The sequence below is a fragment of the Uranotaenia lowii genome, chromosome 2 (genome assembly GCF_029784155.1).
Source record: "Uranotaenia lowii strain MFRU-FL chromosome 2, ASM2978415v1, whole genome shotgun sequence".
NCBI lineage: Eukaryota > Metazoa > Arthropoda > Insecta > Diptera > Culicidae > Uranotaenia > Uranotaenia lowii.
Genome location: NC_073692.1, coordinates 402582096 through 402604184, shown reverse-complemented (window position 1 = coordinate 402604184; position 22089 = coordinate 402582096). Strand labels below are relative to the sequence as shown.

At 34.1% G+C, this 22089-nt stretch overlaps 2 protein-coding genes across 9 annotated transcripts in view; both read left to right on the top strand.

The window, feature by feature from the left end:
• Positions 1–22089, top strand: part of LOC129744475 (msx2-interacting protein-like) — a 523727-nt gene that overhangs the window by 226931 nt on the left and 274707 nt on the right. The window lies entirely within an intron of this gene.
• Positions 17995–21936, top strand: LOC129743341 (uncharacterized). The gene has a single exon (XM_055735324.1). The coding sequence runs from the start codon at positions 17995–17997 to the stop codon at positions 21934–21936; it is 3942 nt and encodes a 1313-aa protein (XP_055591299.1).

Here is a 22089-nt window from a genome sequence, read left to right as displayed (position 1 = left end):
AGCCACAATCCAGAAATGCATTTAAGTTTTCAATTTAAAATAGCGAAAAACTTATTTTATAAAATTTTTGAATTCTGCAAACGCTTTGAACCATGCATTTAGAAATATGATAAGTCCCCGTTTCCTTAAAATCTTTTGTGATATTTCGTAAAAATTCTTGTTCTTTGCAGAAATGAAAAAAAATTACAGAACGAAAACTTCTACCAACAATTTTCATCTCAGAACTTGAAATTATGCGCGGTATACGGGAAAGTTGATATTTGAATAAAAACCTTGATTTCTAAAATTACTGCTACGTTCCATATTTTCAAAAAACAAAAAACATATTTTCAAAATTTGTCTCGAAATTTGGAGCTGCTAGGAAAATAATAATTGTTTATTTATTCTAGTTTAGCTTCAAAGTTTCTTAACTATGATAAAAGACATATTTTTTTTTAAATTTTCAGATCTAAAAATAGAAAATTTATTTAGAAAAGAATGTAATAAACAAAACAGTTGAAAAGATAATGAAACATCGAAATAATCAAAAAAACAAGAGAATGTTCAAAATGAAAATAAAAACATCATCAGTCATCAATTCAAATGGGAAGAAATTGGTTCATAAGAATTTAGAGTGATGAAAAAAAGCATACAAGATTTAAAGAGGAAAAAGTCATTAAGAATGGACAAAAACAATAAGCATTTTTTAATTTAATTTGGCATTACTCTCGAATACAGACCTCGTTTGATTTTGGCAACACGGCCGAACGTTTTGTGTCGCCAAAATCGAATGTTGCCAAAATCGAAGGTTATCAAAATTGAATGTTGCAAAAATTGATTTTTGCCAAAATCAAACGGCTTTTTTTCTTTAGGTTTTTTGTCAAATTTAAAAAAATATATAATTTTTATTATCATTCACGTTATTTTCTGTCATTTTCCGACCATTTTTAGTCATTTTTTATAAGGTTTTTGATACATTTTTCATAATTCTTGTTTTTTTTATAGTGTTTGTTTTTTTTTTTGTAATATTTGCTGATTTAATTCATTCTTCATCATTTTTTAGTAGGTGTTTTTTGTCATTTTTAATCTTAGGATAGTATTTGTTTTTGAACTTTTTGAGATTTTTTATTTTTTTGTCAGTTTTGAGTAACTTAGAATTTTTTTTTGAAAAACTTTTGTTTTTGTTGTATTTTGGTCCTGAATGGAAATGTTGATTCTAAAGTACGTTCGATCTATGCACATCCGCCAAAATTGGATGTTGCCAAATTCGAATGTTGCCAAAAAAAATGAAACATGGGGGCTGCATATATGTAACAAGTATCTCGAGTATTGAAAACCATTTAAAATGCAATGTTCAAATACACAAGAATTTAAGTGAATACTAAGAGATAAGAATGAAAAAGAAACAAAATGAAATTATCGAATAATCGAATTGTTAACAAGCTACACAGAGCTAACAATTTGAATTCAGAGTATTTTAAACCAAATATAATGTTCTGAGTTCGGCTTTGTTTAAAAAAAATTAACAAATTAAGGCAATGGAAAGTTTTAGAGAAACATCAAAGAAAGGAAGAACTGATGCGGAATTTTGGGTTCAAATCCCATCAGTGATCAGTTGTTTCTTTTTCGAAAAATTTATAATATTTACGGTTTAACTATTTTAATTTTTTTCTTTGAAATTTTTATGTTTCTCTAAAATTTTCTTTCATAAAGTTGCCAGATTTGCCGTTTTAATCCGGGTTTGCTTGGATGTTTAATAAAAAAATTTGAAACAGTTCGGCCTGGCCCGGTAACTCGGATTTTATTGGAAAACGCCCAAATTTTGACCGGATTTTTCACTTTTTTTTTGCAAATCGAACAAAAAAAAAAATCAAATTTTGATGTTTTTTTATTGATGCGTCTTAAACGAATTTTTATGAGCAAGTTTTAAAAAATTAATCGTAAATGGTTTTTTGGAAACCTTAAGTACAATATAAAATATGTCCGAAAGTTGAAATGAAAAAAAAAATTTTCTTGATTTTTGGGGTTTAACAAAATTTGACCGGACTAATAGTCATCAATCTTGAAGTCAAATTCCCGGATTTTGTCCGGTTTTATATAAATCTGCCCGGATTTGTCCGGCTAGGATACGATCTGAAAAAATTGTGGCAACTTTGTTCTATAACCTTCGAAAATTTGTGAAAAGTTATCATTGAATAAATATATTCGGAATCAAACATCTAATATATTTCTGCTGCATTTCTTATTCGATTTTGAACGAAGCCGCTAAAAACAAAATTTTCGAGGCCCAAAAAAATTATTCAAAATGTTTAAATTCTCAAATGTCTCCAAATATTCCTATTAACGTAATTTACAAAAAAAAAGTGAAATGTGATGTTTTTTTTTATAATCTATCTTACTACGTGCATTTAAATGAACCTTGTTTAATAGAATCCGTTTTATTTAACATTTTTAATCTTTTCATTTTATAATGTTTTTTTACACGACCTTAAAGTTTTTATTTTAAATTCGGTAAGTCGATCATTTCTCATTAAATTTCTTGTTTATGTGAAAGTTTTCACTTTTTGACGCAAATTTTTTTTTATCGCATATCAATTTAATCACAGTTTTGATTGCACCTTTATTATCGATTTTTCTTTTAATAATCGCGAGGTTTGTAGGTTTTTTTTTAAACGCATTTGCTTCGTGTTGGATTCTTTTTTGATGTTCCAATTCTTCGTTTGTTTTCATGCTTAAATTCTTTAATTTTCCATTTTTTTCTTCTATGATCTATTATTGCTTTTTTTAAATTTTCGAGTAGGTATGCCCTATTTTTAAGAAAATTATCGATTTAGTATCTATTTGCTTTTTATTTTGTGATTATAAACTTATTCCAGTGTTCTAAAATTTTATTTGTTATCAAAATTAAAATTTAACTGAAGAAATGAATATTTCTTGTTAAACATGAAATTATTCCGCATAATCATCAATAACTAAGTCTAAAGTTAAAGTATCTTATAACATTTTTCTACGTTTAAAAACCTTTAAATTGAGTTTCAAATTGAAAAAACTTGGTTTGTTTTTTGAAAATTTCTAATGTAAGTAAAAATGTTATTTCAAAATCTTGAAATATATGTTTTTTTTTCGAATGCTCGCAAACAAAACACTCTTCCTTACGAAATCAAAGCATTCAGAAGCAGCAGGTTGATTTATGTGACAGTTTAACATTCTTCTTTAGTAAATTTATAGTTTTGGTGTAGTTCTTGTTGTATTTTGAGGTTAATTTTTGATATTTGAAAAATAGGGACGATTTCCAAAAGTAAGCCATTCTAAGACAAAAGGCTAGAAACCCTATCAAATGGTAAAGATTTAGGGAAAAAAATTAAATGGAGATAGAGCGAGAGCCTAGAGAATTGAATGAATGCAAAATTTAATTAATTTTTTGGAGTTAAAATTCTAAAGTAATGAAAAAAAAAGTTAGCCCCATAATTTATGCAGCAGCATTGTCCATCTTTCGATTTTAATAGTTGTTCGGCTTTAACACACGAACTGCCTTAGTTTATCAATGACTAGCATTTGCAAATATTATGAAGGTGATTAGTATCTTTTTTTTTTTCAAGAAATCTTGTGAAAATCGTCAAAATAGTGATTGATCACTGTTACCCCAACGCATCAAATTCTAAACAAATACAAAATCGATTTTTAAATCGAATCTAAAGTAGTCTAATAAATTTCTGCAATCATGTTTTACGTTCATAGGTGTCCCGTACTGGTTTAATAAATATAAAACATGCCACATTCTCCTTAACAGAAAAAAAAATATTGAAAAAAATGATCAATGTTTCCCCGGATTAGGGTATCCCAAAATGAAAACTTAAAAACAGATTGTAAATCTATCAATTGTTCATACAATCAAGGATCCATCTGTTGTCTTTTATTGGAGTATAAGAGATACAGTGCCATGAGAAATTTAGACACACAAAAATATCAACAATTTCAAACATCTTAAGAAACAGAAAAAGTATTAAGGAATTTCCTTAAGTGTTAAATATTGAAGAACTTAACTTATTTAACAAATTTGTTGAAGACCGCAAATGATTTTAACCAAGCTTTTATAAATATCATAGGTTCCCTAATCTTTAATCTTTTTTTTAAGTTTGTCAAAATTCTAGTATTCTGCAGAAACGAAAAAAAAATTACGAATCAATACTTTCATAACTTTTTTCTGTATTCTTCCATATTTTCTCGTTTTACCAATTTGGAATATGATTTTTCATTTAACAAATCTCTTTGCTCTCCGAGTAACTCCGTTCAATAAAATCTCTTCACAAGTGTTCAAATGTGAATCGCAAACGCATCGCTTACGGTCCCATTGCTTCTGAAATCATAGAAGAATATGATCTAAATTACATCAGTTATATCTGTAACGTCAAGCGCAAAAGTAGTGTATTTTCCTTATAATGGACAAGTATTCAGTCCCTTCTATCTTTGGATTGGTAACAGAATTTTGTGGAGGTAAATGTCCGTTCATATAAAGATATTTAATTTTTAAAATTGCGTCATGGTTATTCAATCATTGAAGCCGTACAAATATCGTTTCCGTGGAAAAAAAAAATTTCTTTTAGGTTGCCAAAAGGCCTCAATATTCCCTATTAAATCAAGTTTTTGATCAAAACTTGTATCGCATGTCGACAGTCATATCTGTTTCACCTAATATATGTCACTTCTCTCGTATTGACACATGTCCCCTTAGCTTTAGAATGGTTATAGTGTAAAGAAGAGTCAAAGCTCCTTTAATATCGTACTCTGATATTTCGTATCATACGTCAATCCTGGTTCTGGAATCCACTGCTACAGCTTCGTGCAGTGTTAATATCGCTTCTTTCAAATTTGGCGTCACAGAAGCTCGTTGTAGTCGTCTAACCAGAGCGCTAACTGGTCAGTTAAATAAAAATATATAAAATCAAGACTTTGTGTTCTGAATCTCCTGTATGGTTAAGCTATGATTCAGAGGTACTATTGTACCTATATTTACCTTCCACTTAGTGTGTACATGTCCCTCTTTTGCCCGACTTCATTTTTTTTTTAAATGTATGTCAGAATTTAACAAAGGAAGTTAAAAAAAAGTCCTTATTTCCAATATTTTGATTGAAAAAAAGCTTCATTGCTTAAAAATCCCTATGTGGACAGGCTAAATGCCAACTTTGCCATTATAAAATCGTTTATTTGCCCTCATTGTAGCATCCTGGTTAGAACATTTTCTGATCATTGTAAACTCAAATCTCCTGAGTTTTGTAGTTGTGAATCAATAATGTGTGATTCTTTTAGCTCTTATATGCCTGTTTTTCGATTGCTAGAAAACTTTTATGTACTCCCGCCTATCCTGATATAAGTGTATCTCATTCTAAGAATTTAAACTAAAATAACAATCTGTCATTTTTCACCCAATGTGGTTATAAGCTTCAATGCTTCAAAATTCCTACGGGGATCGGCTTCATGCCCTAAATATTTATTTATTTTCTAATCCTTTTATGGTTTTCAGGTTTCTCAGGTATATGATGAAATCTGTAAAAAAAAGGCTAGGCACAATTTTCCCGTTTGTTTGGATAACGTGCCGCTATCAAGCCTACCCCTTTTCTGATACCTGATAACTTTTTTCTGAGAACTCAGGAAAATCAATAATAGAATTAAAACATTGATTTTTTGAAACTTTTGTAAAGTACAAGTTTAAAAAAAAGTCATATTTTCATAATTATTCTGGAAAACTAGAGCTAATCCAAAAATAATAATTGAATATTCATTTCAGTTAAACTTCAAAATTTCAAAACTTTGTTTACAAAAAAAATTTTTTTATAAGTGTCTGAAATAAAAATAAAGAATGTATTGTGAAAAGAAGATTTGAAACGAAACTGATAAAAAGGATATGAAACAAGAAAAAATTAAAAAATAATTAAAAAAGGCATCGATACAAAAAGAAAACATTCGTTCATAAGATTTAAGAGTAAATCAAGTTTTTTTTTTATTAAATGCCATGATGGTAAGAAATTTAAAGAAAAAAAAGTCAATAAGGATGGACAGTAAAAGGACACGATCAATGAATTTTTAGTTTAATTTTATATGAAATAACCCTAAAATAAAAAGTAATTTTCACGAGTACTAAAAAAAATTAAATTCAATGTTCAAGATGTTTAAATACACAAGAATTTAAGTAAACACGTGAAGACTGTAATGCAAAATGGAAACAAAATGAATTCATTGAACAATCAAAATGTCAAAATGCTGCACAGAGCTAAACTCTTTGAATTCTGACTGTTTTAAACCAAATCTTATGTTCTGAGTTCGTCTTGGTTTGAGAAAATTATGATGGAAAGTTTAAGAGAAACATTGATATCAAATAAAGAAAAAAAACTAAAACGAAAATTGTGTGTTCAAGTCCCGTCAGTGAGCCTCTGTTTCTATTTTGTAAAAATTCATGGTATTTACGGTATTTATTCTTTTAAGCTTTGAAATTTCATGTTTCATTTATACTTTCAATCACTTTTATGTTTTGTTTTCTTTGCTTTCTATGTTTTTTTTCACTGGACTTTGAAGTATTTATTATCAAATCGATTAGTCAAGCATTTCTCAACATAGTGCTCTTACTGAAATTTTCACTTTTTGACGCAAATATTTTTCATCGCATATCAATTTAATCATATTTTTGATTGCACCTTCATAATTGATTTTGTTTTCATTGATCGTGAAGTGTGAAAGTTTTTTTAACGTTCTTTTTTCGTGTTAGGTTCAATTTAATTGTTCCAATTGTTCGTTCATTCTCTTGCTTGAATTCATTTATTTTCCATTTGTTTCTATTATAATCTCGTTTCGCCTCTGCTTTTCCAGTAGGTATGTTCAATTTTAATGTAAAATTTTCGATATAGTACCTATTCGTTTCAATTTTTTTCGATTTGAAACATTTTCCAATATTCGAGAAAAATTTTCGTAATCAAAATTAAAATTTATGTGAAGAAATGAATATAACTATGTTAGTTCAAATTTCAGGGAGTTTTGTTATTCGCATGTATTTCAAAACAAAATTTCAAATTTCACAAATGAATTCATTTCTTAAATAAAAACAGTTTCACTGACTGAATGTTTGAGACAAAAATAATCTCTGGGTCACAGTTTATAAAATTTAAATTTATTTATAAGAATTTGGACTCTGATTCTGATTCTTGATCTTGATCTGAAATCCTAACCCGAGAGATCTGGGTTTTTAGTTTTTAAATTTTGATCCTTGACTCCAATCTTGAAACTGATCTTAGATTTTTATTCGTTATCTTGACTTCGGCATCTGACTACTAATCATTCTTGTGCCGACCCTGATCAGGATTTCTGGGCATTATTTTTTACTTGTCCGAAAAATCAAAAATCTTATAAGAATTAGTCACAATGAAAAAAATTTCCTTTACATTGAAGAAACAAGCAATAATTTATGTAACTTTAAAGATTTTTATGTGACATAGAAATGTTTTTAAAGGTGCTCTTCAAACTGCTTTCTCATCCATTCTTAATTTTACCATTCACCAAACTCTGATGAAAAGACCCTGATTCATTTTTTTTTTTTCATTTATAGCTCGATAAAGATTAAACAAAATAGAAACCCTTCAGATGAACATGAATTGACACTCGCTGTTCTGCCATCCAACAATGAGTTGATAACACGATGAGAAAATTCAATAAAACCGATCCACTGCATGCGTGGAAGTTGTCCTCTGATGCTTTTGAATATCCTACTTGAGGGTACTACAAGCAGATGGCTGGAAAAAAGGATTTCCAACAGTATATTGCTCCTGGATTGCTCTTGGGAAAGAGATGTAAAAGTAGAAAAACATCCAGACAGAGATATGGTGCTGGAGGAAAAGTAAAAAGGAGAAAGAAGCGATTTGCATTTTAATATCAGCAACATGTGTGCGAAGCCCGAGTTCAATACGTGCTTCTAATTTCTGCGATTGAACTGTCTATTTAAAGATTCTCGTGAGAAACGTCATATTTTTAGTTTTTTTTTGTAAAGATTAGATAAAAATGATGTCACAACTGTACAACGAAGAAAACCACTTTCTAGTTCCATAGTTCAAGTGAGAGTTTCCGTTTTCATTTTTCGGCATCAGCCTTAAGAAAAGAGAGACAAAAAGCTAGCGAATCATTCAACTGAATCCTGCCAAAAAATAAAATCAAACCGGTTCGTTACACAAACCCTCTTGGAAATGTAAAGCGAAAATTTCGCGATGAATTTCACGAAACTATGCAATCATTACTAGCAGCAAACCAAAAACGGATCCACGATCCTGTGGTTTTCATACCGGTTTTGCGCGGCTCCATATTTGAATAATTTTCATATCAAAGTTCAATGATCTGCTAAGCTGCGCCCGGTTTCGATCTTCGATGTCGTCCAATTTGTTGTTGTTGTTGTGACGACATCTTTTTCACTCTGTTATGCGATAATGTGACAAGATTCCGTTAGCCTGCCGTTATCTTCCATGGAGGTGTGTTGGAAGTTTAATAAATATTCATACCCCTACTCTATGATTATCGCGGGTGTGTTTTTATTTTGCCGAACGAGACATATACGGATCAAATTGGTTCCAGGCATGCGAAATGGGAAAAACTGGAACCATAAAGACGGTATTGATAAAAACCACTTTGATGATGTTTGTCTCGTGGGATTTTTTTGTTTTGAATATTTCGTGGAAAAAAAACAAGATTTAGTTTCAAAACTCTCGAAAAATTTTGAGTTTTGATACAAAAATCATAATTTTTTAAAGCGTGGTCAAACTTGAAACAATTGTGGTTAAAAAAAATCGTCTTGCTGAGATTTACCTTCTTTTTTCTTCAAATATTTCTTATCAAAAAAGTTGAAATAAAGAAATTTCTGTATCAATTTTTTTCAAAAATCAGAGGAAAGTGAATCGACCGGCTTTCACTTTCGACTGCGAGCTCCGAGCATAAAAGGAGTAATAATTCATCTACACATGATCTCAAAACCGAAAGTGAACCTGAATTCTGAACCAGACGTGTCAATCTTTCTCAACATAAACATCGCCAAAAAAAATCGAAACATCCCCAAGAAACGGAAGAAACGAGAAACCAAAACACAACCGCCAATTCCAGTCATCGACCGCTGCTAGGCCCAGAGCCAGTTCAAGATTACGTAAAGATCTCGAGACTGACTGGCTGAACCTCGACTGTGACTTCGACGAAACGGTTTCTCTCAAGAGTAGATATAGTGGTTTGTGCAAAATCCGGCCTTAAACTTGGTCATGGCAATCAACCGCTGAGAGTCGCCCAATGCAAGTCAAGCAACGGGAAGAGATTTTATTTCTTTCATTTTCTTCTTCGACTTGGACTCAACGAGATTTGATCAAATGGGTATGTTTGGAGGCAGATCTGGTTTCTGTTACTGAGTCCCTCGAGTCAGATCTAGATCTTGATCCAGCAACAGCTGGTTTTGAACTCCCCAAGTGATTGAACAAACTTGAGACAAGATCAAAGTTGTAGTTCGATATGTATGTTGCAGTTGCAATTTGTTGAGGCTGAGTCGATTTCTTAATAATGTGTGAACTTAGAGTTTTAAAAGGAAATTAAAATTTTAGATTCCTGTTTAAACTCAAATATAAAATCCTTGTTTCCAAACAATTTGTGATCCTGGATTTTAAAATTAAAAATACTGTGAAAAAACTGGAACTCCCAATTAAGGAAGGAAACAATGAATTAATGTAAAGTTTGATAAAAAAAAGTCCATTGAAGGTGTACAAAGGAGACTAGGCAAAAATGTATGGAACTTGCCCAAGCAACCAAAGTCACATATTCACTTAACTGAGGGCTTTAAAAGTTACATAGCGTCTTACAAAGAGAAACATCTGCCCAATTCCCTTGAGTTAATTATATGTACTCGTTGATGAACCTGAAAGTATGCGAAAGAGTTTTATATGTACGTTGTAGGGGACTTAAGTCACATAAAGGGCACAAAAGTGCGCAAATTTTCCCTAAACAGGATTTACTAATTCACAAAAAGTGCATTGAGGTTCTTTCTTCCTGGCTGCAGGTGCGCCTGCAGGTATGCTACAAAATTTTATCACCACTTCGAGATTGCGTTTCAGCAAGAACAACATTTAGGCGTGGCCTCGTGGCAGCGTGATCGATTGGCACCACAAAGGTTGGGGTTCAATCCCCAAGCCGGGCATGTTTTTTTTCAATAAGTAATCTGATCACTTGAGTGGCCATTCTGGTGCGATATATGAAGCAAATGTAGAAAAAAAGCAGTAGCAGTAATGAGTAGCAAATTGAAAAAATCTCGGCCAACAGCAATTTGTCAAATCATGGCGGCAACGTGTAGAATATAGTAAATTATCAAGGGAAGGTGATATGAACTGATCAATTGGGTGAAATTGAAATAAAAAAAGATTTTTGTTTTGCTCATTTAATTTTTTTTTTTAAGCTGAATAAATAACCTGAGGAAGCTGAATAAAAGGTTATTATGACTTGTTTTGGAAATTGAAAGTATCTAAAAAGAACTAAAAATTAGAGCTGCAAAGAACGAACTTCAGATCATTGATGGGACTTAGTAAGCTTTATCGAACCTGTTTTTGTTTATACTTTTGGTTGCTTGGGTGATTGTCTCACAAACACGGAAGTGAAATGTACGGATCGATAGATCTTGACAAAAACGGGTTGAGATAACTATGAGGCAAAAAAAGTTATAGTGGAAGAATAAAGATGTAAAACAAAGAAAGTGTTTTCAGTATAAAATCAGCAAAATCTGCCAGAATGGACAATTCTTTTTTGAATGAACACGGATGAGCAATATTTCGTTCGCAAGATCTTGAAGAGACAAAAGTTAATAAGGGGTCAAAAAACTGCTGAAACTGAAAAAAAGTTATTGATTTAAAGAGTGGAAATTAAAAAAAATTTAAAAAAAAATCCTACCTGAACAATTTTGTCACGCTTATCTTAGGTACAATACAACTTCTTCAATTCATAACTTTTTTCACCATGGTACATTTTTTTTACCCCACAAAAACTTATTCTGGTCTTGTCAAGATCTTTCGAACCATGTTTTGCTCATCCGAGTACATCCGAAAACCAAATTGCCCATTTTCTTAACATAAAATTTTCTCAAATTTTCTCCATTCACTAAGAGCACCTTCAACGGTTCAGGCTTAAATATTGGTTTAAGGTATATCAGCACAATTTTAAATTTTGGAATCGGCTAAAACACGCGCTCCCCACTGGTGTGAAATTTAAAACTGGTACACTTTTATTGCAGACACTCAAAAAATGAGAAGAAAATACTAATTTTTATAGAAAAATTTGTCAAGTTTTGAGTTTTACACCGTCATTATTCTACCAGGATTTCATCAACTTAAAGTCTTTTAAATGAAATTTGTTCGAAACAAGTAGAAATGGATTGACGATTGAATATCTTTCTTTTTCCAATTGACTTCGACCGATTTCTTCTGGGCCGTAAAGAAACCCTCTGTCGAGCTGGATCGGTTTTGACCATTTTGACTAGTTTCAACTTGCTTCACTGACAACGACCTGACTAGTTCTGACCAAAACTTTGGCTCATTGAACGACTACCAGTTTTCAGAATTCAGTTGAAACCGATTTTCATCTTTGAATGAGCGAAGCTTTAAAAAAAGTCAAAATGACTATACGCAGCGAGAAAAAATGCTTAATTGAAACAAAAAAAAATCATTTTGAAAACAATTTTAATATAAAAACTGTGAAATATGATATATAGTTCGTATGGATTATAAATATTGTTAACAATTTTTGACAAAAATCGGTCATTACACTGATATTCAATTTTTTTAAAAAAGTTTATTGTTGTTTTGCGATAATTTCATTAGGATGCTTCTGTTATTTTATTTTATCTTATTCGTATAACGTTTGAACTTCAAAAACGCTGACTTGGCTCACTAATTCGTTGAGGTCAAAAGCTATTTATTAAAATATGAAGTCAAGAATAGTGTGACATACATTTTTTATACTTAATTCGGTTTTTGTTAACATGTTTTCTCAATTTATGTTAAGTATTGACTGGTTCTGGCGGGAAAAAACATTCAAATAATTTCTCAAAAAGAAACAATTATTACAATCAATGCTACCCAAACATGTGTGAAAATAATCATCATTGGCTAAAATTTTCTCATCGTGAACCCCAAACGTCTAAATCAGAAGGCTTATATTTTGAAATCCTGTTCCAAAATTGGCGTATAACTGTTGGGAATTTCGAAATCGATAACTGTGCTTAAACAGCAATTTACGCCACCGGCGCCAGACGGACTGTTTTAGCGAGGTCGAAAACCGTGTTTTGCATACACCGTTGGGACAGTCCTTAAAGATCTTTCAAATCACTCAAAATAATTCATCGAAAAAAAAAAAATACATAAAGTCATTAAAAATGTGTGCTTAAACACCTACACTGGAATAAGTTGAAAGCAGCTTGGAATAGCTTTCAAGAACGCAAATAATGATTTAAAATAGATTTAAGCACAAGCAAAAAAACACCAGTAAGCATCTGAAAACACGCTATCAAACCCCATTTTATTAGTTTACTATCTTGTATAAGAAATATCCCCGAAAAAAGATTTTATTTACTTTAAAGAATAAAAAAAACAAGAGTCATGGACTGATGATTTAAAAAAGGTTTTAAATGTCTTTTTCCTATGAAATTAGTTTTATTTATGCTTAATCACGAAATAAGTTGAAAACACTTTTTCAACAACATTTATACTAAGAAAATCAAAGTAAAAAAAGTAGCATGAAATAAGATTTTTTTTACACTAACCAGGTACAAATGCGCTCGATGTTTACTTTATGACTCGAGCTCTAGGACATCGGCTTAGGAGGCAACTGCTTTGTCAACTGAGCTACATCACCAGCCCTATGAAATATTTTGAATTCGTAATATATTCAAGGCATAAATTCAAAAAAAAATTATAAACGAATAAATTGATTTTCGGCAATTTCAGTCACGAAAAAATCATAAAACGATTTTTATTTCTTCATCCGACGTTTCGGCATTTATTATGCCTTTTTCAAGGAGTCTATTGATATAACATGATTAATGATGTGTTTTAAAAGGTGTTACAATATATGGTGTACTTACTGAAATTTCTCGTTTTAATTGTCCAAAAAGTTTTTTGAATCTGCTAAACTGTCTAATTGGGAAATGTAAGTCCAGTTGTCTGTGGTGTATAACAGAAATATTAAAAGTTGAGCTTTCTACTTGCATGCAATCTTCCTTGGAATCTGTTCTACTTACTATTGATCTGGTTGAGATGGATATAACACTTTTGAAAGTTTTGAAAACGAAAACGGATATAAAAATACTTTTCACTGTTTTGGATGTTGTTTTTCACCTAGCCACTACTGATGTTTGTTGTATTTTGTGTGTTTGTTGTATTTTGTGTGTTTGATGTATTATTATGTGTATTGGTGTGTTTTTGTTTGTTTTTGATGGAGTTGAAAATGCCGGCATAGATGACACTGAGCCCTTCAGTATCAGTCTTCTTATTTACCGTGTTGCCATTCCTCGCGATGTGACACATTTCTAAAGTTTGTAGACCGGAAGTATAATTGTGACGATCAATTATTCTCGTGCTGTTCAAATCAAAGGAGTGATCGCGTTTAATGCTGTGATGAAGTAATGCAGTTTGTCCATTCAAATTTGCCATTCGCGGGTCGTCTTTATCCACTCCTTCGCTTCGCAGTTTGTCCAATGCCTTTTTGTTCGATTTGTGTCCGCCAATCCTCACCTTAAGTGTGTTTGTTGTCATTCCAATATATTGAGAATCGCAGTCATTGCAAGGTATCGAGTAAACGACGTTCGAAAAATCGTCCTTGTGTACCGGATCTTTTACTTTCGTAAAAATCTGCTTTATTTTAGAAATCGTTTTCGTTGCTAACTTTATCGATGAATAGTCTGTTCTTAGAAATTTTCCGATTTTGTCGGTTAATCCAGGAATGTATGAGATGGATTTGTATTTGCATTGCTCAGTTTCAATCAAATCCACTGTCTTTTTACATTTTCGACTGTTAATTAACCTATGTCGCAGTGAAACAGGATAATTGTTTAGTTTGAGATGAGAATTCATTAGTTCGATTTTGGTTTTCTCATCTACTTTCGGAGATAGTCGATCAACACGACTGATGAAGTTTTTCGCGACGTTAATTTTCTGGTGAAGTGGATGAATTGACAAAAAATCCAAAAAGCGGCCACTAGCGATCGGTTTTTGATACCAGCTTGTTATTATTGTCTGATCTTCTTGTCGTGTGAGAAGCATGTCGAGAAACGGTATCTTCCTGTTCATTTCCTTTTCACACGTGTTCTTCAAAATACCATATTTATAGAAAATATTTGGATTATAAACAAAATCTTTCAAAATTATCATGGCCGCAGGAACGAGGAGGATTTTGAGGGCCCGGATTTGCCCTGACCGGACAAGTGCTGAAAATATCTGGTAAGCTTAGTTTTGAAACATTTCCGATGTTCTGGTTCCAATTATTTTTTTTATAAAGACCAAAATTTGTTGCCTCTGATCGGATTGTGGAATATGTAAATAATTTATTATATTTAAACAATTTATTATTATTCAAACTAAAATTTGTTTTTTTTCATGTTCGAAATTCATCATTCCGGAAATAAAAAAAAAACATTAATAAATTACAAACCAATTATTACAAGGGTTTGAAATTCTTACTCTTGATTGGAAAACAATATTGAAACTTTTCAAAGTTTCATAATGGTGATCCAAAATTGAAATATATGAGAGTTTAATCATTCGGAATTTTCATTCAGATTCACAAGTTGAATTACAAATAAATAATTAAAGAAATAAATCATAAACAAAATCAAAGATTCAAACACACAAATATGAGATTTTTGTGTCCCGTTTATGTTATAAAATGAATTAAAACATAATAATTGGGAATTTTTGTTCTTGTTTCAGACAAATCAATTTTTGAATGGGTAACAAGGAATTCAATTCAAAAATTCGGAATTAAAATTAAAAGTTGCCCAAGAACAAAGCACAAAATAGGTGAAAACCGCTATTGTAAAAGATATTCGAAGTCATTTTTAAGATGATAATCTTTAAAAAATCTTAAGTTTAACTTTAGAGAATTTTCACAGGATTTCAATGATGAAATAAATTAAAAAAGATAATTTTTGGTTGATAAAATAACTTGTTCTGAATCTTCGGGCTTAGGAAAATCAAGCTGGAAAAAGTTTTTATAGGTTGTTGTTTAACATTATTTTCATAGTAGATACTTCAAAACCAAAGTTCTAAACAAAAATCTAAAAACATCGATTTGAACCTCAAACTATTCACTTTCTTATATTCCTTAATATTTGATACATTTTCAGTTGTTTTGAAACCCTTTTTTGAATTCAGCTATGCAGCATTCAAACAAAAAAAAAAACTTTAAAATAGCGATCCGGAATTGAAAGATCTTATTCATATTTTGAAATTTATGTCTTAATTTCCATTCAGAAGTCGGATTGAAATTTGATAGAAATAAAAAGTTCAGAAATAAAAGGTTCAAAATACAAAAACTTTCATAACTCAATTTTTATATTGAAGATTTGACACTAGAATTTTTAATCCAGGTTCAGAGTTCAGATCCAGAATTAGAATTCAAAATTAAGATGAACAGCTCGTAAATTAATTTGAAAATCGTGATAAAATTATTAAATTGACTTTTATTCGATAAAGAAATCAAAGACTTATAATTAGATTGTATGAAATCAAAATTTCAAAATTTGAATCAAAACACACATTCAAAATTTACAAATATACTTAACCAATATTTATCACAGTCGTTTTTTCCATACAATGAATATCTCCATACGTGAAACGCGTGTTTTCCGGAAACGACTTAGTCAGGGAAGCCGATTATAATAAATACTTTTTTTTTTCCTGTTTTTTCACCATGAAAATTTGAGAAACTTGAATAAATAGAATGATAAATAATATATTTTAAGAAAAAATGCCTATGCCTATGAAAACACATAATGTGTATCAGGGCAATTAATTGTTTTAGATTTATTTCTTAACCCTCATCCGCATTAGATTTCATTACCCTAATCAGCACTAGGAGTGTCAATTTGACACCACAAACTCAAATCGTTATAACTTTTGGCGTGTTAAACCGATTTAAACAAAACTTACATAAAAAGAAACCTTGTAATGTCAGTAAAATATGTTTAGAACATTACATACAGCTAAAGTTACAAGTTTTCTCGTTATTCAGCATGAAAGAAAAAAAATCCGAAAAAACATGCCTCACGAAAACTGCTGTAGTTCATATGTTACACGTTTAAAAAAATATTTGCTTGATGCATATGAAAGCTAAAGTTAATGCCTACATGATGAAGACAAGAAATATTTTTTTAAATTTTTTTTTAATGAAATGGTCACAAACAGTTAAAAAAAAGTGGTCTAAAAAACCTACTTTTCATTCGATTGCTAGTAAATACTGTTTGAGCGATGGTAGAGTGTTTTTTTAAAAATATGAAAACAAACTTAATTGAAATTCTAACATTTTGCTGTCTTTAGATTTTCGATGCAACAAAAATTGAATTTAGGGGAAAGTCGGGTAAGACGGACACAGCGGGTAAACCGGACACTTTCGATATTTCGAAAATTACAATGTTTGGCAAAAATCTAATGATGGGGATATGTTCGCCTAAGTGTATTAACACTTTCGAGACCCTTTGTTTATTTATAGCAAGCCAGGTTCCAGAATAGTAAACAAAACAAAAAAAAATTTCGAGGATCCATTATTTGATGTAATTTTCTCTCGTCATTTAATAGTTCAGAACTCGCAAAATTTTCAAAAATTTCAACCGTTTTCAAAGGTAGAGTGTTTATTAGGCTTTTTTTTAACCATCTGGAGGAAAATCATAGAATTTCCGTCAAAAGGCTTGGACAACAAACGTTTTTGTTAACGCTGAATCACCCTAAAAGTACTGTTTTGAAAATCGATGTTATACTGTAGTAGTTTTATAGCAGCATTGAATATGAGCTTTTTGTATTGTACTATCAATTGCATTGTTTAGTAAATAAGCGATAGGAGAGAGTCTCCACAATTAAGGCTCTCTTAGGTAGATTTGAAGTTGAATTGAATAAATCTGCCTCTTGGCTCTTAACCACCGCACGAGACGGTCGTTTTACTGCAGCCCGCGTGTTACAGTTTTTTTATATCCGAGCCCGTACTAAGTCCGTGAACGTCGCAAGTGTCCGTAGTGCCTTTTCTGTGGCCACCTCACTAGCCCCTCGAGCTAGTCGAGGATTTGAACAATTCATAGTGGTCCTTCGAGCCGGATTTGGTCTAGTTTTCCGGAAATACAGTGCGCTAGTGAAGTGACCTCAGAAAACGCGGAACTTGGACGTTCACCCGCGAAAGAGCATCGGAACGATTGTCCGATCACAAAATGGTGGACTTTGTGAACAACGTGTTCTGAACAATGGAACATTGTGTCTGCGGAACAATTGTGGCTTGTTCCTGGAAATTATAAGTTTTGTGCGATCAATGAGATCCAAATTAAATGGAACAATAAGTGAAAAAAAACAAAACCCGATCCAAGTGCATGAACTTTGAGCGATCGGTACAATTCAGTGCAAATGGGAATTTGGAACTTCACCCTCGATCACAAGTGCATGAAGGATCGAGTTGTTCGGAGCAGTTCCTAAGAAAAAGTGCTACAAAAGAACGAAAGCGGTTTGCATGGTGCAGTAGAGTGGATGACGTACTGTGCAGGTCGAAAGAGCTCGAGAGAATTCGCCATTTTGATGCCAGTTTGATCCCCCACGAGGCTGGATTGCTGGATATGTATGTATGATATGCCAGCATGATTTGATGTTTTCAGGGTCGGTCATAAAACGGTGGAATCGTTGATTGGAAGTCAGGTAAGATCGTGCAAGTGGGTGCGTTGTTTCCGGAAGTATTTTGTTAAATTACAAGTTTTGAGCATTTTTCCTTTTCGCAATGGCGGCTGAAAAGAAGATCCAGGTGATGTCTTATTACCGTATGATAGACTCCATTGAGTCACGAGCGGAAAAATTGCTTTTATTTGTGCGTTCTTTTGATACCGAGAAGCAAGAAAGTTCACTTCTCGAAGACAAGCTTGAGTCGATTGACCAGATGCGTTCTTTATTGCATGAAACTGAGGTAAAATTATATGGGGTAATTAAGGAGGATGAGGTTGGGTCCCTGCAGATGACGATTGAGAAGATAGAAGATTTGTTTGATGACATCCGTCACCGAGTTCGAAAGATTATCCGAGAAATCGATCCTCCCAAGCCGATAAGTGCCCCAGCAGCGGTCAATTCAACACAACACCCCCATACAAAATTGCCAGATATTCCTCTTCCCCGATTCAATGGCCAATTGGAAGAATGGCTGACATTTAAATCCCAATTCAATTCGTTGATTAAGCGTCGTGAGAGTTTGTCAGAAAGTGAGAAGCTATTTTACCTGAAGGCTGCCATCCAAGATGGTTCAGCCCGTCATGTCCAGTCCTCCGAAGACAATTTTTCATCACTCTGGAAGGCATTATGTTCAGAGTTTGAAAATAAGCGATTGTTGGTAGATAGGCATATTGCTCAGCTGTTTCATTTGAAACCTTTAGTTCGCGAGTCTGGATCCGCATTACGAACTTTGCTGAGTGACGTTACTCGTAATATTAGAGCTTTGGCTAATCTTGAGCTAAAATTAGAACCTTTATCTGAACAGTTCTTGGTTTTTCTGGTATGCGCGCGATTGGACACCCGCACCAGAAAGGATTTCGAGCTTCAGTTTACTGATCATTCCTTGCCATCTTGGGAGAAACTTCTCGAGTACCTACAGTCTAGATGTAGATGCCTAGAGAGCATAGACCAGGATAAACAAGAGGTTCAAAGCTCAAGCTTTCGAGGAAGATTCGGGCACAATGAGCGAAGTGGGTCACACTCATCTAAGGTTTTAGCAATCAATACCGGCAGGTCATATGGTAACCCTGTTTGTTTTGCATGTAAGGGGAATCATTATTTGAGCAACTGCGAAGACTATCTGAAGCTACAATTACGCGATCGTATCTCGAAGGTGCGCAGTCTTGGATTGTGCATGAACTGTTTTAGTAACCGACACCATGTTAGAGACTGCAAGGGGAGCTCCTGCAAGAAATGTGGAGGCCGTCACCACACTACGTTGCATGAAAACAATGCTAACCAGCCAACTCAACCAACACCTACCCCGCGTAGGACCCCTGAGATGCCTACAACTTCCTCAAATGCGCTAGTAGCTTCCGTTGCATGTACTAATTCGCAGCCAAAACAGTACATTCTCTATACCGCAGTTTGCATGATAGAAGACGAGTTTGGAAATTTGATCAGTTGTCGTGTTTTGCTCGACAGTGGGTCGATGCATAATTTAATATCCACGCGTGTGGTAAACGCGTTGCGCTTGCGAAAGACGAAGGTGAACATGTCCGTTGAAGGTATTTCCGGTGCACCTAAGATGATTTCAAGTCAGGTCAGAGTAAAGATCCATTCCACCTACAAGTCAGACTTCACCTACAGCACAGAGTGTTTGGTCATGAGCAAAATTACAGGAAACTTGCCAATCAATTCGTTCAATATTGATCCTGGGCAAATTCCGTCAGAGATAGTACTCGCAGATCCGTGGTTTAGTCAATCACGAAGAATTGATATGCTTCTTGGAATACAAGTGTTCCATGAAATGTTTACTGGGCAAACCCATACCATAATTGAAAATCCTCCTTGTTGGTGCGAAGAAACCGTCTTTGGTTGGGTAGTAGGTGGTGCTATTGAAAGACCAGAAGTTGATCGAACGATCTCTAATGTCTGTAAGATCGTTACGAATGAGGCGTTGAGCGAGCAAATTAGCAGATTTTGGGAAGCCGAGTCCATTCATGAGCCTCGAATGTTGACTCACGACGAAAGAGCCGCAGAGCAAAGTTTTTCCGATACTTGCTGCCGATTGGAAAATGGTCGCTATGAAGTAGGTCTGCCATTGAGACCCAGTATAAAGGAATTAGGTGACAGTCAAACGATAGCTTTGCGTAGATTTCTACAGACAGAAAAACGACTGATTCACGACCAAGATCTTTACGACCAGTACCGAGAATTCATGCATGATTATGAAACCCAGGGCCATATGATTAGGTGTGACACCAATTGCTCAGAAGGATATTTTCTGCCACACCATGCGGTGCTTAACTTGGCAAGCACCACGACGAAGACGCGTGTCGTTTTTGATGCGTCTGCAGCAGCTTCGAGGGGAGGTTCCCTGAATGATCACCTTTACGTTGGCCCTACCATTCAGCCCAAGCTCGCCGAAATCGTGCTACGATTTCGGGTGCCCAAGATTGTATTTACGGCAGATATTACGCAGATGTTCAGGCAAATTAGAATCCGAGCAGAAGATCAGAAGTACCAACAGATATTTTGGCGTCGCCAGCCGAACGAAGCTTTAGAGGTGTTCCACTTGACGACAGTAACGTATGGGACAGCCTGTGCGCCTTTTCTGGCTACAAGAACGCTCGAGCAGCTTTGCACGGATGAAAAAGAGCGTTTCCCCTTAGCGTCGAAGGCGGGAACCGAAGATGTCTACATGGATGACATCTTGAGTGGAGCGGACACGTTAGAAGATGCCCTGAACCTGCAGACTCAATTCGTCGAAATGACCCAGGCCGGTGGGTTCAATCTCCATGAATGGGCGTCGAATCATCCCGAATTAATGAGGCAAATTGATAATACTGAGCATGAAAGAGCGTTTTTCGAAGATGAGAAAACCACAAGAACTTTGGGTTTAACCTGGCAACCCAGAAAGGACGTATTTTTGACCAGATTGCACGAAATTGAATTTCACCTGGGACAGACGACAAAAAGAACCATATATTCTGACATCGCCAAGCTTTACGACCCACTGGGACTGCTGGGTCCGTTGATTTTCGCTGCGAAAGTACGAATGCAGAAAATATGGCAACTGAACGTAGACTGGGATGAAATATTGACACGAAACGACGCTGAAATCTGGGAGGTTTTCCGCAACCAGTTGAAAGAGATGGGTGAAATAGTTGTTCCTCGTTGTGTTTTTCCCCATTCGAAGCCGCAATCTGTTGAATTGCATGGATTTTGTGACGCCTCCAGTCTGGGATATGGAGCTTGCGTCTATGTTAGATCTTGTGATATGACCAACTGTAAAATTTCCCTCCTTACCTCAAAATCTCGAATCGCACCCTTAAAGAACGCTAAACTCACGATACCGCGATTAGAGCTAAGCGGTGCGCTTGTACTTGCACGATTGATTTCCAATATAACGCACAACCTTAAGATTTCATTTTCCAGAATCATTCTCTGGTCCGATCCCACCACAGCACTTTCCTGGATCAAGACCGACCCAAGCCGACTTAAAACCTACGTAAGCAACCGAGTCATCGAGATACAAGAGTTGGCTAAAGGCATTGAGTGGAGATACGTGGGGACGCATGACAATCCAGCAGATATTATATCTCGAGGATTGTTACCTTCCGAGATACGAGATTGCGAAATCTGGTGGTCAGGCCCGAACTTTCTGTACCACGACGAAGAAGATTGGCCTCAAAGATTCCAGCACATCCCGACCGAGCAACTTCCGGAAACGAAAAACCCAACCATTAGCCTCACAGTTACTGACCCTCCTGCCATGTTTTACCTGTTTGCGACGGAGAACAACTTTAGAAAAATGCAACGAATAATGGGATTAGTTCTACGATACATCGACCACATACGACCCAAGAAAGACAGACAGCATCGGTACGGCGTTCTACGTATTCCAGAGCTACAACGAGCGACGGTTGCATTGGCCAGTATTGCGCAACAAGAGACATTCCCCAAGGAATTCAGCTGCCTCGACGCCGGAAAGGTAATTCACAGTAAAAGTAACTAATCAGCTTATCTGTGTTTTTAGATCGATCAGAATATGTTCTGCGAGTGGGGGGTCGGATTCGTCACGCACAACTGCCCGAAAGTCAGAAGCATCCTATTATTCTGCCAGCCACGCACTGTTTCACTCACGCCGTGATTCGTGCGTATCACGTTG